This window comes from Aristolochia californica, unplaced genomic scaffold (assembly GCF_029961685.1).
Source record: "Aristolochia californica isolate CCGP_79_NKW_82.1479 unplaced genomic scaffold, dmAriCali1.0.hap1 SCAF_13, whole genome shotgun sequence".
NCBI classification, from domain to species: domain Eukaryota; kingdom Viridiplantae; phylum Streptophyta; class Magnoliopsida; order Piperales; family Aristolochiaceae; genus Aristolochia; species Aristolochia californica.
This window is the reverse complement of record NW_027181804.1, coordinates 9,172,563-9,198,916: the sequence shown is the minus strand read 5'-3', so window position 1 is coordinate 9,198,916 and position 26,354 is coordinate 9,172,563. Positions and strand designations below refer to the sequence as shown.

Genomic DNA, 26,354 nt, shown 5'->3' with positions numbered 1-26,354 from the left:
TTGTTTGATTATTACAATGAAGTTTCATCAGCTTAGTTACTTGAAATCCCATCTCGATCATAAAGGATTTGAGCCATAATATTTCACTTACTGCATTTGCCATTGATCTGTACTCTGCTTCTACACTTGAACTTGCCACCATATTTTGTTTCTTGCTTCTCCATGTGACTAGATTGCCTCCAAAAATTGTACAATAATTGGAGGTAGATTTTCAATCATCTAGTGAACCTACCTAGTCTGCATCTACAAAACCCTATATGTCTCTATGTCCATTTCTCTTGAATAATAACCCTTGACCAGAATTTTTCTTTAACTATCGGAGAATCCTCTCCAATGCTTCCTAATGAGATTGTTGAGGTTAATGCATAAATTTAGTGATGACACTAATGGGATAAGATATATCAGGTCTAACTAACCATTGGAACCGTCCAATATCAACAACACTGCCACCTTCAACACAAAGTTTAATATTTGGGTTCATAGGTGTATCGATCGACTTACACCCGAGCATTCCAATTTCTTGTAAAAAATCAGGTATAAACTTCCTTTGGGATAATTACGTCGTATTATGATTGTAAAACTTCTATGCCTAAGAAGTGTTTAAGCAACCCCAAGTCTTTGGTTTGTAATTTTCTTTTCAAGTCTTCTTTGACTTGTTGAATGCCATTATAGTCACTACCAGTGATAACATTATCATCAACATACCATGAGAATCTTCCCTCAAGTGGTATTTTTGAGAATTACCGAGTGGTTGTTGTCACATCTCTTAAACTCGAGTTGAGTGACAACCATAGTAAAGTTATCAAACCAGGCTCACAGAGATTGTTTAAGCCCATAGATGGCCTTTTTTAATTGATATACTTCATCCCTCTCAAACCACACACCCAGGTGGTTGAACCATATAAACCTCCTCTGATAGGTCACCATTTAAGAAAGCATTCTTGACATCCAATTGATATAGTTCACATTTAAAAGTAACTGCAATAGAAATAAGAACTCGAACAGAATTCAATTTAACAACTGATGAGAATGTCTCATCATAATCAATGCCATATGATTGAGTATAGCCTTAAGCCTCCAACCGTGCTTTATTTTTTGCAATAGTCCCATTTGGATTATATTTTGAGTGTAAAAACTCACTTGTAACTGACTATCTCCTTATTGGTAAAAAGGGGAACCAATTCCCAGGCGGAATTTTGATACATAGCTTGAATCTCTTCATCCATGGCAGTTTTTCATCTTGGATCTTGTAATTCTTTTTCATAATTACTTAGGACTTGAGAAGATGATATAGAAGACAAAAAAGAAACACAATTGGAGAACAAACAATGAGTAGAAATAAAATTGGAGATGAGATATGAAGTAGATGGTGGTCGAGTAGTGGTACACGGTTCTTTACGAAGGGCAATTGGATGAGTATCATACGATGGGCCAAACACAATAGGAGAAGATGGAGGAAAAGTTACCTCAGGGGCATATGGAGACTGCACATGTGAGTGGTTAGCAGAAGGTGAGAGAGGAATCTCATGTGGTTTCTCTTCACGTGGAATGTGATGGTCAAGAGGCACACTTGGTTTGGCCATACTTGCAGAGGCTAAAAAACTAGGGGGAGAGCTAGCCGAGAAGTACGATTGGTCCTCAAGGAATGTAACATCAACTAAAATGAAGGTCTTCTTAAGAACATGAGAGTAATATACATATCTTTTTTGAGTTTTCAAGTGTTGGCCCAGGTGGCTTCTCAAGAGGGGGGTGAATTGAGATTATAAATTAAATTTTTATCTAAGTTAAACGTTCATACAAGTTGTGATCAATTTAAATGTATAAATATCATTGTGCATATAAAGGTGATATAGATAAACACATTCCACACACATGCACACAACCAAGGGATAATTTTTTTTGTTATTGATGTTCCCCTATTGGTAGTCTTCGCCCAAGAACCGTTGCTTGGGAAATTTCCACCATATGCTCTAATAGCATAAAACTAAAAGAGTTTTTGACACTCTTAAGCCAAGTGTAATCCCAAACACAAGATTTCTAATCTCCCCAGCTCTGAAACCGAATGAAGGGAAAGAAGTAAACTTTTAAAATTTGTTAATGAAGGATAACCAAACCTTTTATACCATTTGGAAGTCTCTTCTATTGTTGTTGTTGCTACTATTGTCAATGTAGTAGCGTCCATATAGTAGAAGCCCCCTCTCTCATGACTACCACCAATCACCTGTTTCATCTCAATGTTCTGAAACACACAATGAGATGGAAAATTAGCAACAAAGCAGTTTAATCTTTTGGTCAATTGACTCACTGACATAAGACTCAATGGAAATTAAGGAACAAACAAGACATTAGAAATTAAAAAACAGTGGTGAAATGGTGGATATACCGGTACTCTGAACCCTAGTTTGTGATCCATTTGCAATGGAGATAAAATCATCTAAAGTGCATGGTGTTAAAAATGACAATTTTTTAATTTTACTTATGAGGTGCTCAGAGGCTCAAGAATCAACTATGGTAGCAAGGAACAAGTACTAGTAGTAGCAATTGTGGTAGTTGTGTTGCTTTGGGGAGCAACCATCATACTTTTAAACTTCTGAAACAATTCATGATCCTCTTCTAATAGATTCAATCTTCCTTTGGATGACTGTGAGGGTGTTTCTCAGTTGGTAGATGTAGTAGAGTTTGATGTTTGATTAACTTTAAGTAAGGTAGTTTTCCATGTAGGTTCCCACAATTTTCAACTAGATATTTGTTGAGGCCACAAATGGTACACTTCCTTTGTAGACCACCAGTGTTAGAGGTAGGAGCATTCTCACATCTACCTCTTCCTCTACCAGGTGTGTTTCCACCTCTTCTTTTACGTCTACCAAAACCTTTGTTCCCTCTCCCTTGGGAGAACATTGCTGAGTTTTCCACTTGTTCTAGTTAACTATTGAACTCCTTAACTAGAATCCATAGCATAGTTGCAAATACATCATCAAAAGAAGGTTTTGCAGTATAGCTAAGTACATGTGACTTTGCAATATCCAAGTAGGGTGGTAGATTAGATATAGCTGAGACCAGGTCTTCCCTCTGCTTTTCCTGTGTGGCAACATCAAGTTGTATATGGTTGTGTAACCTTTCACTCTTGTAGTAGCCCTCAAAATCAGGCAAAGTACTCGTGAAGATTGTCTTTACACTTTGAGTTGTACATCTCCTGAAAAATGTCATAAATCTTTTGTAGACTTTCAAGGGTAGAATATAATTTAAAACATGTGTCTCAGATTGCTTTGGTTGTCTCTAGGTGCACCCCATGTTCCTCCATACTATTAATTAACTAGTTAATAACTAGTGTTTCTTCCCTCAACCACTTATGGTAAGAGGGTTGATCCACATGCATAGGCGGTTGAGTAATATACTCAACAAGGTCTCTAGTAATCAGAAAATCTTTCACACATTGGGACCAAGACAAGTAATTACTCGATCCTTTAAGTAGAATTGTAGTAATCCACAAGGGATCACCTTTGTTGAAATCAACATATGTAGAGGAAGAAAAAGTATTTAAAAATTCAGATATTATGACTTAGAAAAGAACTTTCTCTTTTTTTTTTCCAGAAAACCAACACCTTTAGGTTAACTTAGGAGAAAAGAGGAAAGAATTTATAAAATATAATAAATATTTGAATCTATGGAGCGTAAAACTATGTGTTAGAAGATATGATATATTTAGGGTGTCATCCATGTAATTAATTTATGTTTTCTGTCTCTTCTTCACTCTTACTAGGGTGAAGGGCATAATTATAATATTGCACTTTTATCAATTATAAATAGATCTTAAGAGGGAGGATTTAGAATAAATCCATAACCTCATTCTTCCTCCTCTTTTCTACCCAATGTGTGTTCTTCTTCTTTCTCCTTGATGTAATCCATGGAGTCCTAAAAATCAACATGGTTTCAGAGCATTGATTTTCAGGACTCATAGCTATGGTATTTTAGAATTCCAAATATTTTTTTTTTGGTGGTTGATCAACTTGTTGATGGTATCTCATTGTTATGGACTCGATAGCTGAATGAGTCATCCAAACGCGACGCAGTGGAATGGGTGACTCAGAGAAGATCACTCAAGTAACTTAGGACTTATGTTTTAAATTAATGCAGCTCATAGAGCATGTAAGCCACAATGGCAATTCTGTAAAAATCATAATTGGTCCTCAGTGTGTTTAGCTTAAGAGGACGGAAGAAATGAAAAGCAACAAGTCAAAATTGATACAAACAGGGCCAGGGTTCTCCTCTTACAAACCTAGGTTATGGACTCCCTTCAAGAGACAGGTTATCTCCATTCCCTTGATTCTCCATACACTCTCTACTCTCATCTTCTGTCGTTATTCACTCAGAAATTTAGAAATCATAGGTAGACCAAGAAGACCACGGTGCCCTGGTGCTGAACCTGAACAGGACGAAGATCTCTCCTTCTGTTGATTTACTCAGTCCATGGTCAGAGACCATAACACATTGGTATCAGAGCAGGTAAATATGGGGGAGACTTCAAGACAAGAAGAGTGGTTGGCAAGGTTCATGGAAGAGGTTCACGCCAGGCAAGAAGAAATAGAGGGTCGCTTGGCAACCCTAATGGACAGTAGAATCTCTTAGACGGTCTCTCAACAAATCAAAGAGATCACAAACCGAGTTTGTTACAGACTCTTAGGAAGGACACCCACTCCGAGAGAGGGGGACAGAGCACCTCCGAATGGGGGACACAGAGCACAATGGCCACAGGGGACATTTCAGTCCGAATGGGGAATGCCCAGACCACACTGGCCCGATCAATGAGACCATTCCAAGGTACACTAAAATGAATTTTCCAGTCTTTAATGGGTCAGAGGACCCTTTAATTTGGTTGTATCGATGCAAAAAAAAACAATTCCCATCAACGAACTACTGCAGTAGACAGAGTCGGCTTGGCCGCCTTCCACAAGCTCGATGAAGCGCGACTGTGGGGCCACCAACTGGAAATGGAACATCTGGGTATCGATTGGGAGGACTTTAAAGAATTGTGCACCATTCGGTTTGGCCCACTGACCCATAGCAACCCTCTGGGTGATTTAGTTCTCTTACGACAGACATGAAGTGTAGCCAAATACATAAAATTATTTCAAGAGAGGTTAGCCCAAGCTAGCAAAATAGTAAGAGTGGATCAGCATGTCAGCTTATTCACAACCGGGTTAAATGAGGCCCTGAGGTTGGAAGTAGAACTCCTTGCCCCCTATGATTTGACACGAGCTATGAATTTAGCCCGCGCTTTGGAGGCCAAACATAAGTTTCAAACCAGAAAGCCAATGTGGCCAAGTGGGAAACCCAACTCGAGAGGGTCCTCCAAAGCCTCCCAATAGCGTAGCAGTGCTTATACACCTCCTACTTTCACACAAAAACCCCCTCCAACAAACCCAACATTCATTAGAAAATTAACCAGAGCTGAAATGGAAGCCCGAAAAGAAAAGGGGTTATGCTTTAATTGTGATGAACCATATACATTCGGGCACCACTGCAAGAAACTCTTTTGGTTAGAAATGGAAGATGAAGAACAAGAAGAACAACCGATTGAACACATTGATACTGAGGAACCTGTTGTATCTTTACACGCCATCACAAGCATTCAAACCACCACAACAATGCAGGTATGTGCTTTGGTTGGCACCCAGCCACTAGTAGGTCTAGTGGACTCCGGCAGCACGCACAATTTTATCAGCTTCACAGCAGCAAAGTATTTGCAACTTCCGATTCAATCTCAACCGACCGCTTCCGTATTCGTTGCCAATGGGGAAAAAGTTCCGAGCTATGGGGTCAGCAAGTCTGTCCTATTTTCCATTGTTGGACACACATTCTCAACATATTTTTTATATCATCCCACTAGCTGGATTTGATTTGGTTTTTGGAATTAAGTGGCTCCAGACATTAGGGTCGATACTGTGGGATTTCACAACACTTACAATGAGCTTTGAATTTCACAACCAACGACTTACACTACAAGGCCGTCATACAGAGGGTTCAGCACAACTTCATAACATTCAGCACCAGCTGCACATAGCAACCATATTGTACTTATTGCTGGACGAGTTTACAGATCTCTTTCACATACCCAGTAGTCTTCTGCCATTGCACCACTGTGACCACAAAATTCGTTTGAAGGCTGGCTCCGAGGTGGTAGTGGTGAGACCCTATAGATACCCCCACCTTCAAAAAGATGACATTGAAAGGCAATGCACCTTGATGTTGGAACAAGGCCTCATAAGACTGAGTACCTCTCCCTTCTCGTCTCCAATCCTTTTGGTGAAGAAGCATGATCACACATGGAGGTTTTGCGTTGATTACCGGGAATTAAATACAAAGACCATTAAGGATAACTTTCCAATTCTGGTGGTGGATGAGTTATTAGATGAACTCCATGGGGCAAAAAATTTCACCAAGCTAGACTTGCGGTCCGGCTATCATCAAGTCAGAATGTGTCCTTCGGACATCGAGAAAACAACCTTCCGCACTCACTATGGTCATTTTGAGTTCATTGTCCTGCCCTTCGGTCTATCCAACACTCCATCAATATTTCAGGCATTAATGAATGAGGTATTTTCCCCCCATCTCAGAATATTTATTCTCCTTTTCTTTGAAGATATCTTGATTTTCAGCAAGTGTTGGCTTCAACATCTCAAAGACTTGCGTCTAGTCTTCAGCCTCCTTCAGACTCATCATTTATATTTGAAGCGCTCCAAGTGCTCATTTGGTCATACACAGGTGGCCTATTTGGGTCATGTTATTACAACAACCGGAGTTAATATGGATCCAACAAAGATTGAGGCGATACTGCAGTGGCCACCACCCCGAAACATTGCTACATTAAGAGGTTTTTTGGGCATGGCAGGGTATTACCGAAAGTTTATCCACAATTATGCACACCTCGCAGCACCCTTATCTAACCTACTGCGCCATAATGCCTTCCTCTGAACTGATGCAGCCGAGACCTCATTCCAAATGCTCAAGCAAGCTCTAGCCTCGGCACCGGTACTTTAGCTACCAAATTTTGAAGACGTGTTTGTGATTGAATGTGATGCATCGGGCAGCGGTATTGGGGCAGTTCTTCAACAATCCCAGCATCCCATTGCATACTTCAGTTGTCAGCTAGCCCTCCACCATCATAAATTACCAGCATATGACAGAGAATTAATTGGGTTAGCGAAGGCCGTCCAACACTGGAGACCATACTTGTGGGGCCTCTTTTTTCTCATCCGCACTGACCACTCCAGTCTGAAGTTCTTGTTGGACCAACGCATTTCAACCCCACCACAATAGCACTAGATAAGTAAGCTCTTGGATTCGATTTTACAGTCGAACACAAACCTGGTCCCTTGAACAGAGTTGTTGATGCTCTCTCCCGTCGCTCAGACAAAGCACTGCAACTTGCTGCCATCAGTCAGCCCACACTTCTTTTATTGGAGTCCATCCGTCATGAGCACCAGACTACACCAGAATTATAGCAGATTTCTCAACAAATTACAGCAGGCTAGATGGCGTCTCATTGGTCCATCCATGATAATCTCATACTTCACAAATGGCGCATCTACCTAGTGCATTCTTCTCCCTTGGTGTTGAGTATCTTATCAGCTTATCATGACAACACACATGAGGGACTCCAAAAAACTTTACAGAGGATCCGAGGAGATTTTCATTGGGCTGGTTTGAAATCCACCGTAGCAGAGTATGTTGTTGCTTGTCCGGTGTGCCAGCACAACAAGGTTAGCCATTTATCTCCAGCTGGGGTACTCCAACCCCTCGACCTTCCCACTTAGGTCTGGTCTAACCTCTCTATAGATTTTATTGTCGGCCTTCCGAAAGCAGCGGGGAAATCCATTCTTTTTGTTGTGGTTGACCGCCTTTCCAAGTATGCCCACTTTATCCCCATGGCCCATCCGTATACAGCAGCCACGGTAGCCCAAGCTTTTTTTGAAAATATTGTGTGTCTCCATGGCATCCCTAAGTCCATAGTCAGTGATCGGGATGTGATCTTTACCAGTAACTTTTGGAAGGACCCATTAAGATTATGCGACATGAAAATCAAATATTCTTCAACATATCACCCTCAAACCGATGGTCAGATTGAGGTAGTGAACAAAACCATTGAGATGTACTTAAGGTGCCTTGTGGGGGACAACCCCAAGAAATGGGTTCAATGCATTAGTTGGGCAGACTATTGCTACAACACCTCATTTCATACGACCTTATAGGAAAGACCTTTCAAAATTCTCTATGGCAGGGACCCGCCCCGTTTGCTCTCATATACGAAAGGGTCCACCTGAGTGGACGTAGTTGATCACGCCATGGAAAGTCGAGACCAGTTGTTAGCAAATGCTCTCCAATGCCTCCAGAAAGCTTAGGCCCGCATGAAGCTCCAATATGACCAGCACCACCGGGATGTGCAGTACCTTCCAGACGACTTTGTCTGGCTCCATCTCCAGCCATACCGCCAACACTCCATTGCCGGTACGCTCCACAAGCTTTCACCCAAGTATTTTGGGCCCTTTCGAATTCTTCAACGAGTGGGACACGTCGCCTATCAGCTCCAACTACCACCAGAGTCCCAACTTCATGATATTTTTCATGTTTCTCTACTCAAGCCTCTCAGGGGACCAGCACCTCAGTCCATCCCTGCATTGCCACCGATAGCGGACGGAAAGGTCTCTCTCACTCCCATCAAAGTTCTAAAGACTCAGCAGCTTGCAGACAACACCGAAATTCTTGTTCAGTGGTCACATACAGATACTACCGACACCACTTCGAAAAACTACAGGTGTTCCAGCACATCTATCCCTCATTCGAGCTTGAGGACGAGCTCTTTGCCCAAGGGGGGAGTGATGTTATGGACTCGATAGCCGAACGAGTCATCCAAAGGCGAAGCGGTGGAATGGGTGACTCAGAGAAGATCACTCAGGTAACTTAGGACTTATGTTTTAAATTAATGCAGCTCATAGCGCATGTAAGCCACAATGGCAATTATGTAAAAACCGTAATTTGTCCACAGTGAGTTTAGCTTAAGAGGACGAAAGAAATGAAAAACAACAAGTCGAAATTGATACAAACAGGGTCAGGGTTCTCCTCCGACGAACCTAGGTTACGGACCCCCTTCAAGAGTCGGGTTATCTCTATTCCCTTGATTCTCCATTCACTCTCTACTCTCATCTTCTCTCGTTATTCACTCAGAAATTTAGAAATCATAGGTAGACCAGGGAGACCACGTCGCCTTGGTGTTGAACCTGAGCAGGTCGAAGATCTCTCCTTCCATCGGTTTACTCGGTCCATGGTCAAAGACCATAACACTCATTGTTTTTTTTTTCTGACGTTGCAAATAATCTAATTGACGGAGGAGGGTCGACGTTGCCAGCATTGTTGGTTTTTCTGTTGGGAAGATTGCCTCTTGGGCTGGTAATTTTATTCTTTCTGAGTTACTCTACTGGATCCGAACCAGCGACATGACATGAGAGATGTTCTGCTAGCGACCTGAGAATCATATTGATACTGTTAACTCAGGTTAATTCGGGCTGAGTCAACTCAGTACTCATTGCTCTTCTTCGTGGTCCTTGTCTTCGTGGCAATCACCTTCACAAGTGAGTCATTCATCATTGATGCTCTGGCTCCGATTCCTACTGACCGTTGGTAATCTCTGTCTGTCCATCATAAGTATCTTGCTCTGGTGATCTCAGTTCATCGGTTCATTGCGTATTGCTGCCATTTTTGTCATCTACCGGTGGTCAGAAGTTGTACTGTTGTAATGCTAATATCAAATTAATTTGAGGACCATTGGAGGAAATTCCATCACGGTGGTGAGAGAGGAGGTGATTCAGTGATCCATGAGTTTCTGCATTCCCTTGAAAAACATCAAGGAGCGAAGAGTTTCATCATCACCATCTATTAGCGGCCTTTGAGTGCTAGCCATGGGAGTATGTCTCTGATCACTAGCTTTGAGTCATCTTCCAACATTGTTGAAAATCCCGTTCATTGCTTTGTTGTTTGACTGCTGAAATCCTTTCATTGCTGTCCGATTTTATTGTTGGCTTTCTATCATGAGCCTTTGGACGTTAACAACGGAAGTTTCTGCAAATCCGGTTCTATTGTTGCCATCTTCACTCGGGAGTTATTCTTGGAAGAGTTACTCTGGCATCGTCATTTAGCATCCTGATTGCAAGCTTGGATTATCCTCAATCCAACTCGTCAATATCGTCCAATCTATTTCTGGCTATCTTCGAAAGATTCTCGCTATTGTTTTTGGGAAATCGTGGGAAGAAATAATCATCATTCTTCGCTAGCTCATCTCCTTCGCTGGTTCTCTCCGGTAATCTCTCTGATATCTCCTGCTCCGTTGTCTCCGCTGTAAGCCAGCATGTTATATGCTGACAGAAGTCTAGTTTGGAAAATCATTGAAGATCGAGTTGTTGTTGTTTTCTTCTCCTTTACTAGGTGGTCGTCTCTTCATTGGCCTTTCCTTCGCTGGCTCGTCTCCTTAGCTATAGCCTTTCTCTTGCTCTTTTCTTCACTGGCATTGGATCAGATTGATCTTCCTGGAGTTTCGCTGCTGCATCACTGAGTAGTTATTAATAGTAGAAAGTATATTGCATTGATGAATAAGTATGATTCTTACTTGATTAACTCGAACCAGCGCATCACCTACCCAGACCAGGCTAACTCGGACCCAACTCAATCTTGACTCAGCTCAACTCGGACTCAAGTCAGCCAGACTCGGTCCACTTGCTCCCCGGCTCTGATACAGGTCCGGGTCCCGAGTTCTATACTGATTCATCCAACAAAACAACTATATAGGTCTAACCATGACATGGTGTAACTTGGGCTCACTTATTGTTAGTAGCTGCGAGTTGATGGATAAAATTGCTGGAAGAACAAGGAGTTGATGGATGAGACGCACACTTACAATTAGGGGTGGCTTCGAACCGAACCGGCTTGCGAGCAGCTCGAGTTCGGCTCGGTTCGATTCAGTATCTCTCAAACTCGAGATCTGAAATTGGTTCGTTTGAGTTAACAAGCCGAACTCGACCTAATCAAGGTTCGGCTCGAAAGCTTGCGAGCCGGCTCGTTAACGGGCGAGTCAAGGGATCGGGATCGGGAGCAAGAGCCAGGGGGGACGTCGTGCCCCTCCCGTCCGCAGCTCTGGCCTCCTATGTTGCCGTCGATAGCTCCTCGTCGGCCGCTACATCCCCTCTGATTTCTTCCTCTTCCTCCGATTTCTTCGCCTCCTTTGTTTCCATCACCGCCACTTCCATCGTCGCCGACGACAGGTGCTCGCTGGCGCTGCGCCTTCGCTCCCCGTCTTCTCGACGGAAAACCAGAAGAATAGTTAGAGTTTCCTAAGTTGGGAGAAATAATTTCACACGTTCGAGATCATAAAACCGATTTTCACGCGTGTGAAAGTCACACGTGCGAGATCATAAACAAGGAAAAAAAACTCTTTGTCCCTTGCTCATGGCTCTTGAAGAAATTGAAAAGATATTTTAAGTAGAAATATAAGGACCATTAGTGCCTCATATTTTTTGAAAATATTTTTCTGATTATAAATTCTTGTTAAAAATCATATAATTTTCTAAGTAAGATTTTCTTGCCAAGATGGGCTAGAAAACCGTACAGAAATTTTTTTAATAAATATTTGATAGTTGATAATATAATACTTTTAGCATGAGGCAATTTTCATAGCAATTTTGTGTTTGACATTTTCTATGATTAAAAATTTATCGATAAGTATAGTAATATATTAGATTAATTATTAATTTTTATTTTTTTCCTTAGAAGAGGCTATAAGTGGTCCATTTAACTTTCCTAAGAAAAATTTAAAATATTTCTTGTAATTTCCTAGTAAGTCTCTAATAGTTATAGGATTTTATTTAAATGATTTATAGTTTTTATTTTGGTGATTGTAAATTGATAGTGATATTTTATTTAATTTTGTTATGTTTGATTATTGTATGGAGTTTATTCATAATATTATGCAGTGTATGAAGTGTTTAGACTATTTTATGGACTGTATAAACAATTTCATGGAGTGTTTATAGAATGTATAGACAATTTTATGGAGTGTTTATGTATATAGATTATGCCCAATTTTAAGTAGAGGTCATGCCGAATTTTATATAGGTATTATATATATAAATTATGCTCAATTTTAAGTAGAGGTCATGCCCAGTCTTATACATGTATTATATATATAGGTTATACCCAATTTTATGTAGAAGTCATACCAATTTTATGTAAAATATATGCATAGTTATATATATATATTTTGAATTTTTTTAAATATATATTAAAACTCAAATTCGGTTCGAGCTCGATAACAATTTTAGGCTCAAGACGAGGTTCGGATCAAAATACTTAAATAAAACTCGGTTCGAACATAAACATGTTCCGACTCGGCTCCATGCCACCCCTACTTATAATTCGACTAAGAAAAATCCACTTGACTTTTGGGACGAAGATTAAATTGAAACTACATTTATTCACCGACACACCAACTGTAAATAGTACAACAGGCACCGGGCAAAGTACAGTCTAAGCCATTTCCACGACTATGTTACTGATAAACCACACAAAGCGCACTGGGCCCTTTAAGACCAAACAATTATTGACAGGAAGGAGGCCTTTGACTGCCGCGGCCCGACCTTCGTCAATGATTTTGGCGGCCCCATCCTTGTCCGGGAGGAGGGCTCGGTGAACAACCGGGTTTCCACTGTCCTGGCCTGGAATCGCAGTCGTCTCCGCGAGAACCACCGGGTTTCCATTGCCCAGTTCCTGGCAGAACTGGTCCATCTGGCCCGTCGGGTTTCCACTGCCCTGGTCCATCTGGCCCACCCGGCTTCCACTGACCTGGTCCATCCGGCTTCCACAGACCTGGTCCATCCGGTCCATCGGGTTTCCACTGCCCTGGTCCATCTAGCCCACCCGGCTTCCACTGACCTGGTCCATCTGGCCCACCCGGCTTCCACTGACCTGGTCCACCTTGTCCACCGGGTTTCCATTGCCCTGAACCTGGCAGAACCGGTCCATCTGGCCCACCCGGCTTCCACTGACCTGGTCCATCTGGCCCATCGGGTTTCCACTGCCCTGGTCCATCTGGCCCACCCGGCTTCCACTGACCTGGTCCACCTTGTCCACCGGGTTTCCATTGCCCTGAACCTGGCAGAACCAGTCCATCTGGCCCATTGGGTTTCCACTGCCCTGGTCCACCTGGCCATGGTGCGGGAGAATCGGTAGCGGAGCCACCTACACCGCCCCCACCAGTGCCGCCGCCACCATGCCCTCCTCCTCCCGAGCCCGGAACCCCTAGTTGACCCCAAGGATGAGTGAAGTCAGACCCACCGGTGCCGCCTCCACCACTCGGCGCACCACCACCATCTTGCCCGCCACCGCCCGAGCCAGGAACCCCTTGTTGACCCCATGGATGAGTGAAATCAGACCCACCAGAGCCGCCTCCACCACCGCCACCTTGGCCGCCTCCGTCAGACCCTGGAACTCTTTGCTGACCCCAAGGATGAGTGAAGTCAGACCCGCCGGTGCCGCCTCCACTACCGCCATCTTGCCCGCCTCCGCCCGAGCCAGGAACCCCTTGTTGACCCCAAGGTTGAGTGAAATCAGACCCACCAGAGCCGCCTCCACCACCGCCACCTTGCCCGCCTCCGGCAGACCCTGGCACTCCTAGCTGACCCCAAGGATGAGTGAAGTCCATGTCTACCACTTGATTAATTCCGGTGCTTTGCTTTCAACATGTCTTTGTGCTATATAACTCTCTACCTCTTTATATACTCGTCGTTCTTGATAAATTGACGGTGATAATTCGAAGTGTGAAGAGGAGATCTGAAGCTGGTTAGAAGGCAGCTAAGGGTGTGAAACTCGTGGGTTTATCCATTTGAGATCTTCTCGATTTCAGGACATCTAGAGGTCATTTCAGAAGAACAGCTCCCAAGTAAAAAATCTCTTAGAATTGCGATAGATCAACAAACGCAACTATGAAACGTTGATGAGAGAAGCTGTCGTTTACAGTCTTGATGGTGACAACCTAATAAAATAGCTCCACGCGAGGAGACAAGCTCTCACGACCTTATCTCTTAGATATTTTCTAGTTCCTGACGCGAGGAGAAAAGCTCTCACAACCTTATCTTTTAGATATTTTATTCGTTCGCTCGCTCTCTCTCCTAATATTGTTTGTTAATTCATTGCTCACTAATAATTCTAACCAATCTTCACAACCCTAGAATTTCACAATTAATAATATTATTTTTCCTTATTTTAAAATTTATTTATCAACTAATACTTAATTATACTATTACTTAACTTAATAATCTAATATTATTAATTAGTGATTAATAATTATCACCCTAAATTAAAAAATAATAATTTGTAACTATTTTTTGAAATCTATATTGCTAATATTATTATTAAGTAGCAATAATTGTCATACTTAAGATTTTTATTACATTATTATTACTTAATAATTATTAAGCTAATACTTCTATTAAGTATTAAATAATAATTACATGTTTAATTTCCTTATTAGTTATTCTTATTATTATTAAGTTATATTGCTCAATTATTATTTCTTAATCCTTTATTTATAATGGATTATATTAATCTATAATCTTTTCATAATTAATCACATAATTTTTTAAATATAATAACTTAAGCAATAATCTTTCCCATGAGCCTATTAGCATGAAGCAAATAGCACTAAATGAAACACATAAAACTAATTTTAACTTAGGTATTACATGAAATTATAATATATATTAATCAGAGAGACACCGATCCTCCCAGTAGACGTTTTCATCCTTCTTGAAAGCAACATTTTTCTTTCCAAAATAAATTGCTGCCTCTCCCTCTCCACAACAAATTTGAAGTTAGTGTTTCATATTACTGGCTCTGTCAGCATCAATTTCCATACCTCAAATGTTAATCAACCCAAGTCTTCTTGGTCGATTAGAATCGTTAAGAGATAAATTAAATTAAATTCAAAAGTAATTCAAAATTAAGTTATATAATAATTTAGAAAAATAATGGCAAATTAATCGAGAGATTGATTTATTATGATTTCCTAAAATCAAGATAAAATCTTGATTGACTTTGAGTTTTTAAATTAAAAAAATTTGAATCCTTAATTAAAATGTTATTTATAATTTGATTATAATAAAAATAATTAATATAATTGTAAATATTATTCCTAAATAATATTTATAGGCTCTAATTATAAAATACTTCAATCTAACCTAAAAAATTAATTACTGAACATAAAAATGTTGCAAGTTGAAAGCTCGAGTCTACTTGGCATGGGTCAGGTTTCTCAAAACCCTAATATGATCTCGATCCCTGATCCTGAAATTCAAACCTAAAAAAACTCAAAACATCAAACCCAACCCCAACCCAATACCATCCTCGCAACCCCGCCTGACCATCTTTCATGCGTAAACCCAACTTCTACTTAGCCCATCCTCAACCTGTCCCCGTAAACCTAGCCCATTAATACATTGTCCCCATAAACTTGGCCCATTAACACATTCATATGAACAACATACGTAATAAGAAGAGATCTATTCAATAAAATCTATCTTAAACATATGTAATAAAAAGAAAAGAATAACATCTATAATAAGAACAACATCTACACATTCATAGGAATAACATCTATAATAAGAAAAAATATGTTCAATAAACCCATCAATACATTTATAGGAATAATATCTGTAGAAAGAAGAGATCAATTCAATAAACTCTATTTTAAAGAAGAGATCTGTAATGGAATGCATCAACACATCCATAGGAATAACATCTGTAATAAGAAGATATGTATTTAATAAACCCCATAAACACATTTGATAGGAATAACATTTGTAATAAGTGATAAAGATCAAGATAAGAGTTATTTGAGATCGAGATAAATCCAACACAAACTGTAAATATTTTATCCAGCTACAACATGTAGCTAAGAGTTATATTTTTAATCGTTAAAGTCTCTGTAAATCTCTATAAATACCTTATTCCACATTAATTAAATATATGACAATTACTTCCTTCCTCATCTTCTATATGGTAACAGAGCTTGATCAACAATCCTTTCTCCCTTCCCATCGATGAAACTCGTCAGAGCTCGTCGAAGCCGTCGTCGTTGTATACCTTCATTAATCAAAAGATTCGTCATCACCAAAAATCCCCACTGTAGCTGGACCTCGAGGGACTTCCAAAGCTACCGTAGTCGCTGCTGCCGTTGCCGGCATCGGAAGTAATATTTCTCTCTCCCCCTTTTCTGTCGCTCTAAGTAGCTCTCGGTTACTATAAAACCTTCACCATAGCCACAACCATTTCTGTCACCTCCATTACAACCACTCACCAGCACCGCCTAGACTCCCCCAGCCCCATGCCGTCTTGACAGAACCATGCTAGAGTGACCTAACTTTAGAGGAGAAATTATTTCCCCCTATGCACGTTTCTTATTTGTCTTAACCCTCGGGCGAGCTCACACGCAAATTTTGCACATGCGAAAAAAAATAAACAAAACCTTACTTCTTGAAGCCACAACCGACTTTTTACTTATGGCTCCTCAAGCAACTCAAACCACTATTCCCAATGTCCATAATCCAACCAAACCTCTTATGGTGGTCAACATCCACAATTCTGTCAAACTCACATCCTGCGCCCTCAGTCACAAAGACTATCAATAACCTTGCCACTCCCAATCCCGAATATCATACATGACATCATCAGGACAAGTTGATTTATGGTGCTCTTATTGGCTCTCTCATGCCATCTCTCATTCCGTTTATCACTCAATCAAGGACCACTTATGAAGCTTGGAATACTCTGGCCCGCACTTATGCCCGACCTTTGCATGGTCACTTTAAGGAGATGAAGGAACAACTCAATCATGCCACTAATGGATCTCAATCTATTATCGATTATATGCAATTTATTAAAACACGTGCTGATGAACTGGCAGCCCTAGGAACACCTATGAATGCAAAGGATCTCATTTACAAAATTTTGGATGGACTTGACAATGACTACAAACCACTCATCGATATTATCAATGGTTGTGACACGCCAATTTTGTTTGAAGAACTGCATGAAAAACTCATCAATAAGGAACTTTTGCTATGTGTCCGTCAAGCTTACTCCTCTCCACTTCCAGCTTAAGATAATCTAGCCAATTCCCGCTCCAATTCTGGTAAGTCAGGTAATGATCATCAACGACAACTTGGGGTGTCCTCCTATAGCCCACCGATAACTCCAGCCTCCGGTCTCACCAACACCGTCACACAGAATGGTCGATATCAGCCTCGACTTGCCTTGGTCATTGTTAGTGGTGTCAGTAAAAAGGACACACCATTCCATAATGCCCTGTCTTTCGTCAAATGCAACCACTCTTGCCACCGTTCCAGGCTTCTCGCCAACCTCCTCATTGGCAACCTCGCCCGTGGTCACCATGGCAACCATATACTCATCTTGTAACCACTAACTCTTCTACTAGCTAAAAGGTATTTATCTTCTGATAATTAAATTTTATGAAGAGAAGTTATACTTGGATGAAAAGTATTTAAGTCTAGTTTCCGAAATAGAAAATTTCATGTCAATCTGATCTATATTTAAAGATATATCTGCATTGGAAGAATCAATGATCATGTTGGTATTCTGTTGTATTGAAAAATCAAAATTTATGCCCTTTGTTTTGCATAACTGTTTGAGTTGCTACATTAGGAAAATATCTCATTTCTCCCTGGTTTAAGGGCTTATTACTACATCTATGTTATTTGGGCTTATTGTTGCATCTATGATATTTGGTTTAAGCTGGGATCACTGCTATAACCTCCCAGCTTCAGGGGGAGAAGTAGAAGAAGTACATGAAGGAAGTATTTTATTCCATTTGTTGTGGATAAGTTTATGTGACCAAAATATTCAAGAAATGGGGAGCACAAAAGATGAAGCTTATGAATCTAAGAAAAAATATTTATATCGGATTATGATTATTTCATGGGTCCTTCTACAAGGTTTATTATTTTGGTTCGTGTTATTTGTGTTGGAAGATGGCCGAGTTACATTACAGCTGCTGCTATTATGTCTCTTTGGATGAGACATTATTACTGAAGAAGAGGTGGGCTCATTATCCTTTCTCATACCATAATTTATTTTACTCTAAAAAATATCACGGTTGGGATACCATGAGAGTCGGTGTCCAGATTGGGACACCATTATAAATAAACCCACTAGCACCCTTGTAATGGCTTTCAATACTCCTACCACTTGAGAGTCGTTGTCTTGTGGAGGGACACGGTGGTGGACACTTCAAACCAATGCCGATAGATACACTACCTACAAAAGATGTAGTGTGCCCTACAATCCAGCATTAGGACTGGAGTATGGAGCAATGTCTTACCGGCTAGGAGTGATTTTTACTCTCACTTAATTTATGCCAGTAGGGCCACATGGAAGGACGCAACAGCGTGAGGGGGAGTGTTGGAATATGAAGACATATTTGAAGATGTGCCATCTTATACAAAAAGATTTTATACATCATTTGTAGCAAGCTAGGAGTTTATGTTGTTCTCTCACCCCCAACTTAAGGGGGAGTGTTGGAAGTTAGGCCTAAGCCCACATGACCAAGGAAGATCCACATATCTAAGAGTATTATAAGATGGGCCACACGACTAAGGAAGACCCTCAATATGGGCCCAAGCACATAAGAAGTAGGACCCACCATGATTACCATGATCTGGCATCCTTATCACATAAGTTGGAAGATCAAGAAGGACTCATAAAGGCATCTTTCTCTTATGGTCACGTCCTAGAAGAGTTCTAGTTTGAGTTATGTTTGTCTTTTATCTACATTGAGTTATTTAATTATGCTAGGACTTATCTTTAAGTGTTAAAGTTTGGGTGTAATTGGGACAAAGGTAATTTTATTGTGATTGGACTCTACTATCTTCCTCTATTATAAATAGAGGTTCATGTACTATGATTATAATAAGTAAATGAATTATTTCTCTTTTCCATAAACTCAACATGGTATCAGAGCAGGTTCTTTGAGTTGACTTGGTCAACCATTGAGATAATGGGATCCTTTCTCCTAAACCTTAAGTCTAGGTTCGTAGTTATTTTTTTAGTCCCTGCACCCATAGTATTCTTTGCGCTTTTTACCACTATACTTAGATTTTCATATTGAAATTTTTATATTGACGAAAATATATTTGAGTCTGCTTTCCAAGAAAAACTAGTTTTTTTCCAATCGGAGTTGTCTATAAAGAGATATCGATATTCGAATGAACAAAGTTCAGATTGCAAAAGAGGTTCTAGCAATAGTAAAAAACTTCTACTTCCGAGGTATTTATGCTATCAAGAAAAAAACTTTATATGGAGAAATATATATAAAAAGAAATATATGTAAGTTTATTCTCTTAAATATGCAACCAATTTTCTATCTGATTTATCTACAAAGAGAAATAGATATTTGAAGCAGTGAAGGACTGATTGAAAAAAAGGTTTGTCCAGCAACAGAAAGCTTCAATTTTTTAGGTATTTTATGCTACCAAGAACGAGACTTTATATGGAGGATTATATATCCATAGAAATATTTGTAAGTCTATTTTCTTACCTATTCAACAAATTCTACATCTGAGTTTTTTATAAGGAGATATTCATCTTGGAAGAGTCAATGGTCATACTGGAAAAAAAGGAGAAACAATGTGTTAAGCACCTAGCCAATACTACCCAAAAGACCGGCCTGTTAGGAGCGGAAGACATAGGTACTTAACCCAGGACCATAACACCACACCCCTCCTTCGTGGGCCGATGTCCACGGCGGCCCACTTGTGACGGCCCACTCCACCAAGGTCGCCCCCTCCGCACATGCGGTGGCCTACTCCGTCAAGGTCGCCCCCTCCGGGATTTGAACACGCGATGAGATAGCTAGCTCTGATACCAAATGTTAAGCACCTAGCCAATACTACCCAAAAGACCGGCCTGTTAGGAGTGGAAGACATAGGTACTTAACCCCGGACCATAATACAATGCTTAGTTTGGCCAGATGATAGAGACCGAAATATATCAGATTATTTATCTTCTGGTAATTATATTTTATGAAAATAAGTTATACTTGGTTGAAAGGTATTTAAGTCTAGTTTCCGAAATAGAAAATTTTATGTCAATCTGATCTATATTTAAAGATATATCTGCATTGTAAAAATCAATGGTCATGCTGGTATTCTGTTGTATTGAAAAATTTGAATTTATGCCCTTTGTTTTGCGTCACTGTTTGAGTGATCAGGAAAATATCTCACTTCTCCCTGGTTTAAGGGCTTATTACTACATCTATGTTATTTGAGCTTATTGCTGCATCTATGATATTTGGTTTAAACTGGGATCACTGTCATGACCTCCCAGCTTGAGGGGGAGAAATAGAAGAAGTACAATAAAGAGGTATTTTATTCCATATGTTGTGGGTAAGTTTATGTGACCAAAATATTCAAAAAAGGGGGAGCACAAAAAATGAAGCTTATGCATCTAAGAAAAAATATTTATATCGGATTATGATTATTTCATGAGTCCTTCTACAAGGTTTATTATTTTGGTTCGTGTTCTATGTGTTGGAAGATGGTCAAGTTACGTTACAACTGCTGCTATTATGTCTCTTTGGAGGAGATATTATTACTGAAGAAGAGCTGGCCTCAATACTTTTTCTCCTACCATAATTTATTTGACTCTAAAAAATATCACGGTTGGGACACCATGAGAGTCGGTGCCCAGATTGGGACACCATGGTAAATTTAACTCTAAAAAATATCACGGTTGGGATACCATGAGAGTCGGTGTTCGGATTGGGACACCATTATAAATAAACCCACTAGCCCCTTTGTAATGGCTTTTATTACTCCTACCACTTGAGAGTCGTTGTCTTGTGGAGAACACAGTGGTGGACACTTCAGAGCAATGCCGATAGACACACTACCTACAGAAGACGGAGTGTGCCCTACTATCCAGCATTAGGACTGGAGTATGGAGCAATGTCTTACCGGCTAGGAGTGATTTTTACTCTCACTTAATTTATGCCAGTAGGGCCTCATGGAAGGACGCAACAGCGTGAGGGGGAGTGTTGGAATATGAAGGCATATTTGAAGATGTGCCATCTTATACAAAAAAATTTTATACATCATTTGCAGCAAGCTAGGAGTTCATGTTGTTCTCTCACCCCCATCTTGAGGGGGAGTATTGGAAGATAGGCCCAAGCCCACACAACCAAGGAAGACCCACATATATAAGAGTATTATACGATGGGTTACACGACCAAGGAAGACCCACAAGATGGGCCCAAACACATAAGAAGTAGGACCCACCATGATTACCATGAGCTGGCATCCTTATCACATAAGTTGGTAGATCAAGAAGGACTCACAAAGACATCTTTATCTTATGGTCACTTCCTAGAAGAGTTCTAGTTTGAGTTATGTTTATCTTTTATCTACATTGAGTTATTTAATTATGCTAGGACTTATCTTTAAGAGTTAGAGTTTGGGTGTAATTGGGACAAAGGTAGTTTTATTGTAATTGGACTCTACTATCTTCCTTTATTATAAATAAAGGTTCATGTTCTATCATTATGATAAGTCAATGAAGTATTTCTCTTTTCCATAAATTCAACATTGAATTAGTTGCACTTCCTAAATTAGAGTTTCCAAAGATAAGAGATTTTTGGGATCAAAGAGGCCTCCAAAAATAGGATAGTGTTTAAGTCAGACCAAAACTCTCTGATTAGAAGAAAATTTACACTTAAAAACTCGGATTTTAGGATAAAAGGAAACTCAATTCATGTCAATGCCTGTAGAGATAATAGGAGAGAAAAATAGGGAAACAAGGAGAGATTTTCGACAGAATTGACCTTTGGTTCTTCAAATATCAATATCTCAAAACAAATAGCTCAGAATCACAAAAGATTTGATGCTCAAGAAACTTGACTCGAAGAGCTTTAATTTGATACCTTAAAAAAATTGTTCTTGAATCTTTTAGGTCATCTTGATTCTATTTTTTCTGTAACTTGACCCTTGCCGACTCCAATTCTAATATCTCCTTCAATATAGATCATATTGACATGAAGTATTCTCCTTATAAAACTAGACTTCAATAAGTTTCATCTAACTATAACATCTTTGAATGAAATATACTTAATTTTGAGACAAATAATATGATAGATTTCTAACTTTGTAATCTGCCTAAACTGAGTACTCTTTATTCTTTGACCAGCATGACCATTGACTCTTTCCAGAAGCGGAGGAAGTTGGCTTTTCCACAAGAGGTTGGTTGTGGAGGATAGTTTAATTGTGATAATGTGGATTAGGGTATGAAAAGGGAGAAGATGAGAAATGATTCAGAGGCCATTGAGATTTGACTAGATTTTTTTTTTGAATATTTGTGAACCGGACTAGGTACAGGATTGAACCACGAGCCGATGCGAACCCGGGTTCGCTTGCTTTGGTTGGACAAAGGCAGCTCAAGGAGAAATGACCTCGGGATGGAAGGAAAATTTAAAAAAATATTTGGGAACGTCGATGGTCACTTGGGAGAGGAAGCGGTGCCGCGGGGATCGCGAGGAGTCAGCGGCAGAGAAAGGTGGAACGTTGGGGGCCGTCGTGTTGCGACGAAATATGAGGGATGTCGACTATGCCCGTGCCGAGGCTGAGAGTCGATGTGCAAAGGAAACAGAGGAGGCTAGCTTGGTGGCGAGAGTGGTGACGAGGCTGTCAGTGCTACGTCGGCGGTGATGAGCGGCAGAACGGAAGAGGGGTTCCCGTTGAGAGGAAAAAATAAAAAATTGAAATCAGTAGACTAGATTGTTGAGTTGCTTTGATACCATGTAAGCTTTTAATGAGAAAAATTTATTCACCACTATTATAACTAAGAATACATTGAGTATTTATACATAAAATTGAAAATAGAAAATGGCTATTTCTGGCTCGGTGATCCGACGGTTCCGGATCGGTGATCCATCATTTCTGGTTGATAGAAGCCTGGTCTGCAAGCTTCTGTTGCACTGCCGTTCACACTTCTTTGCATGTAGTATGACTGATGTGTTTGCATGGGAATATCTACTTGAGTAGTGGTTTTCATATAATCTTCTTCTCCACTTGGAAAGCACTACCCAAAATATTAGATGAAATTTTTGGGTTTGAACCAAAAACAACATTAACAATGGTGAGCACCCCAGGATTGTGGCTGCTCAAAGCTGCAAAGGTGACAAGGTTGGTGTTCCCTACTTTGAACTAGGAGTGGACGAGCCTGATAGGGAAGACGAGCACATCACCCTTTTGAAGCACCTTGCTAACGAGGCGATTCTATGGGTTGGAGGTGACAAAATCGACGAAGAGTGAACCTTCTAGGACAGTCAAAATCTTGGTTGCTTGTTCTTGGTGAGGGTTCTGTCTGTATGGCAAATAGTCGATTCTCACCAAGGAAATGCCTAGAGTTTTGAAACAAAGGTATCTAGTTCACATTCACTGTTGTCATTTGGAACCAACAACATTCGATGGTGATCTGACTCTGTCTATCGTTCTAAAGAAGAAATTCATTTATTTTTATTAAAAAACAAACGATTTAGTTACCTGTTAAAACTTATTGTAAGTAATTGTAAACAACACAACCATAGAGAGTAGACACGTCTATCAGGAACTAATACTAGTGCTTTTAAGGTTTGCAATACAAATATCCTAAAGAGTAACTGAAGCAAGCAAAGAGTTGATAAGGATGAAGAAGTTCTGAGAAGAACTAGGTCAGAAACAAGAGAAGTATACTCTCTAATGTGACAATCAGAGCACTATCCATCTCAGTTAGAACTCAACATTTCATTCAATATCCAAGCATATTGAAGTGAGGTATCATTGGATTTGTAATGCATTCGATATGAAGTTGTTACATATTGAAAAAATCCATACTGATGAGAATGGGTCAGATATGATGACAAAACCACTACCTATGTAAGAACTTGAAGTATCTAGAGCAAAATCAGGTATGGTGAGTCCCCCCACATAGTCGGGAAGGGGGAGATTTGTTGTGTGGGTTCCCTCCTATATGGAGGATAGCCCATGTGGGTCCATTAAGCCCACATGGACCTCTTTAGGCCCTACTTATTTAGGTTTACTAAAAACTAATTGATGCGGTCATTTTTTAGGTAAGAGAGTGTGTGGGAGAAGAAGAAGACAGAGGCTATCAAAAATAGTGTAGGCCATACAATTTTCGTCAAACGTTTTGATCAGTGTCGTCTGTGGTCCGATCAAGCTAAACTTTTGTAGACACGTTCATACCTCAAGGTTCTACAATCTGAATGGTGGAGATCAGATTTAGAGTAATATTTATGGTGTTTGTAGCCATGAAAAATACCACATCTTCTTAGGTTAAGTTTCTTCTATCACTTTGTTTGGTTGCCAAGAAAGTGTTTTTCTTGAGATTATTGTTGACTTTATGCCTCTAGTGTTATCTGGAGAGAATATTTGTGTACAAATCATTGTTGATAGTGAAATTTTTAACTGGACTAGGTCCTATGGTTTTTCCCTTTGCTTTGAAGGGTTTTCCACGTAAAAAAATTCTTTGCTCTTTGTGTATGTGTGGTTTTTTTATTATTAAATTACTTCCCAAAAGATTCACACAAAGTGGGAGAGTATTATTTCCGTTGTTTGATAATTGATTTTGTTATTCCAATTTACTGTTAACATTTCTCCCAACAAAGTGGTATCAGAGCAGGGTTATAGTCGTTCAATACTTTGCGTTGAAAAATGGAAGCTAGTTTGAGTAGAATAGTTACTTTTAATGGTTATAATTATCATACTTGGAAAGGAAAAATGGAAAACCTTTTATTTGTGATGCAATTTCATCTACCGGTGTTTGCTACTGAGAAGACTGAAAATAAATCAATTGAAAAATGGACCTTGCAACATAGACAAGTTTGTGGGTACATCAGAGAATGGGTAGATGATACTGTTTTGAACCATATTAGTGGGAGACACATGCACGTACACTTTGGAATAAACTTGGACAGTTATATGCTCAAAAGACTGGAAACAATAAAATGTATATGATCAAGCATTAAATGTCTTTGAGATACCAAGATGGAACTCCGTTGACAGATTACTTGAACACATTTCAAGGAATGGAGTGGGTATCGAGTTCATCGATGAGGTATAGGGTTTGTGTTTGTTTGGTACATTGCCAGACTCTTAGGAGACTTTCAGAATGTCATTATCTAACTCAACCCTAGATGGTGTAATCAATATGGATCTAGCTAAAAGCAGTATCTTGAATGAAGAGATCAGAAGAAAATCACAGGGTGCCTCTTCGGACTCGAAGGTCTTGTTTACATAAAAGAGGGGGAGGAGTAAAAGCAGAGGTCTGAAAAATAGAGATAAATGCAGAAGCAAGTCAAACAAGTTTGCTAATGTTGAGTGGTATCATTGTGGCATGAAAAGGCATATCAAGAAATATTGTAGAAAATTGAAGAGAGAATACAAGGAGAAAGGGAATGTGAAGAAGGATGTTGATGAAAAGAAGGATGATCAAGTAACCACCACTACTACTGGAGACTTCTTCATTGTTTGTGATGAAAATGATGTTGTAAACATTATTTCTCATGAAACTAGCTAGGTGATTGATAATGGAGCCTAAATTTATGATACATCTAGAAATGATTTCTTCACAAACTATGTACGAGATGATTCTGGCACACTAAAGAATGGCAATGGTGGTTTGGCTAAAATTACTAGCATTGGAGATGTGTACTTGGAAACTAATAATAGCACGGTGCTTGTTCGTAGAGATGAGAAGCATATTCCAGATTTCCATTTGAACTTGATTTCTACAAGTAAAACATGATGATGAAGGGTATTGCAACACCTTTTGTAATGGGCAATGGAAGCTTACAAAGGGTATTATGGTTATAGCTCGAGGCAAGAAGGTTTCAAATTTGTACATACTACAAGCAAGGTTCTCTAGTAGCATTATTAATGTTATAGAAAATGAGCTCACAGTACAATTGTGGCATAAAAGACTTGCCCACATGAGTGAGAAATGCTTGGCAATATTGGCTAAAAATAACTTTTTGTCTGGAATGAAGAGTGCATTTTTGAAAAAGTGTACTCATTGTTTGGCAAGGAAGCTAAATAGAGTCTCCTTCAAAAGTTCTCCTCCTTCAAGAAAGTCAGGTATACTTGATCTAGTTCATTCAAATGTTTGTGGTCATATAAAGGTAAGAACACTTGGAGGTTCTTTGTATTTTGTGACCTTCATAGATGATCATTCAAGGAAGTCTTGGGTTTATT

The 26,354-nt window shown here is 39.8% G+C and overlaps 2 protein-coding genes across 2 annotated transcripts; one reads left to right on the top strand and one right to left on the bottom strand.

The window, feature by feature from the left end:
- Positions 1 to 8,405: 8,405 nt before the first annotated feature.
- Positions 8,406 to 9,679, top strand: LOC137947624 (uncharacterized). The gene is made up of 2 exons (XM_068793421.1): positions 8,406 to 8,812; positions 9,550 to 9,679. The coding sequence occupies exons 1-2, from the start codon at positions 8,406 to 8,408 to the stop codon at positions 9,677 to 9,679; spliced, it is 537 nt and encodes a 178-aa protein (XP_068649522.1).
- Positions 9,680 to 12,685: 3,006 nt separating this feature from the next.
- Positions 12,686 to 13,744, bottom strand: LOC137947623 (glycine-rich protein DOT1-like). Its single transcript, XM_068793420.1, has one exon. The coding sequence runs from the start codon at positions 13,742 to 13,744 to the stop codon at positions 12,686 to 12,688; it is 1,059 nt and encodes a 352-aa protein (XP_068649521.1).
- Positions 13,745 to 26,354: the final 12,610 nt, after the last annotated feature.

Bases quoted from the DNA above. Each gene is read 5' to 3' on its own strand.
- LOC137947624 (XM_068793421.1), top strand. From the start codon at position 8,406: ATGAAGCTCCAATATGACCAGCACCACCGGGATGTGCAGTACCTTCCA. The intron at 8,813-9,549 runs GTGTTCCAGCAC...CTGTTAACTCAG, and splicing joins ACCACTTCGAAAAACTACAG to GTTAATTCGGGCTGAGTCAA.
- LOC137947623 (XM_068793420.1), bottom strand. From the start codon at position 13,744: ATGGACTTCACTCATCCTTGGGGTCAGCTAGGAGTGCCAGGGTCTGCC.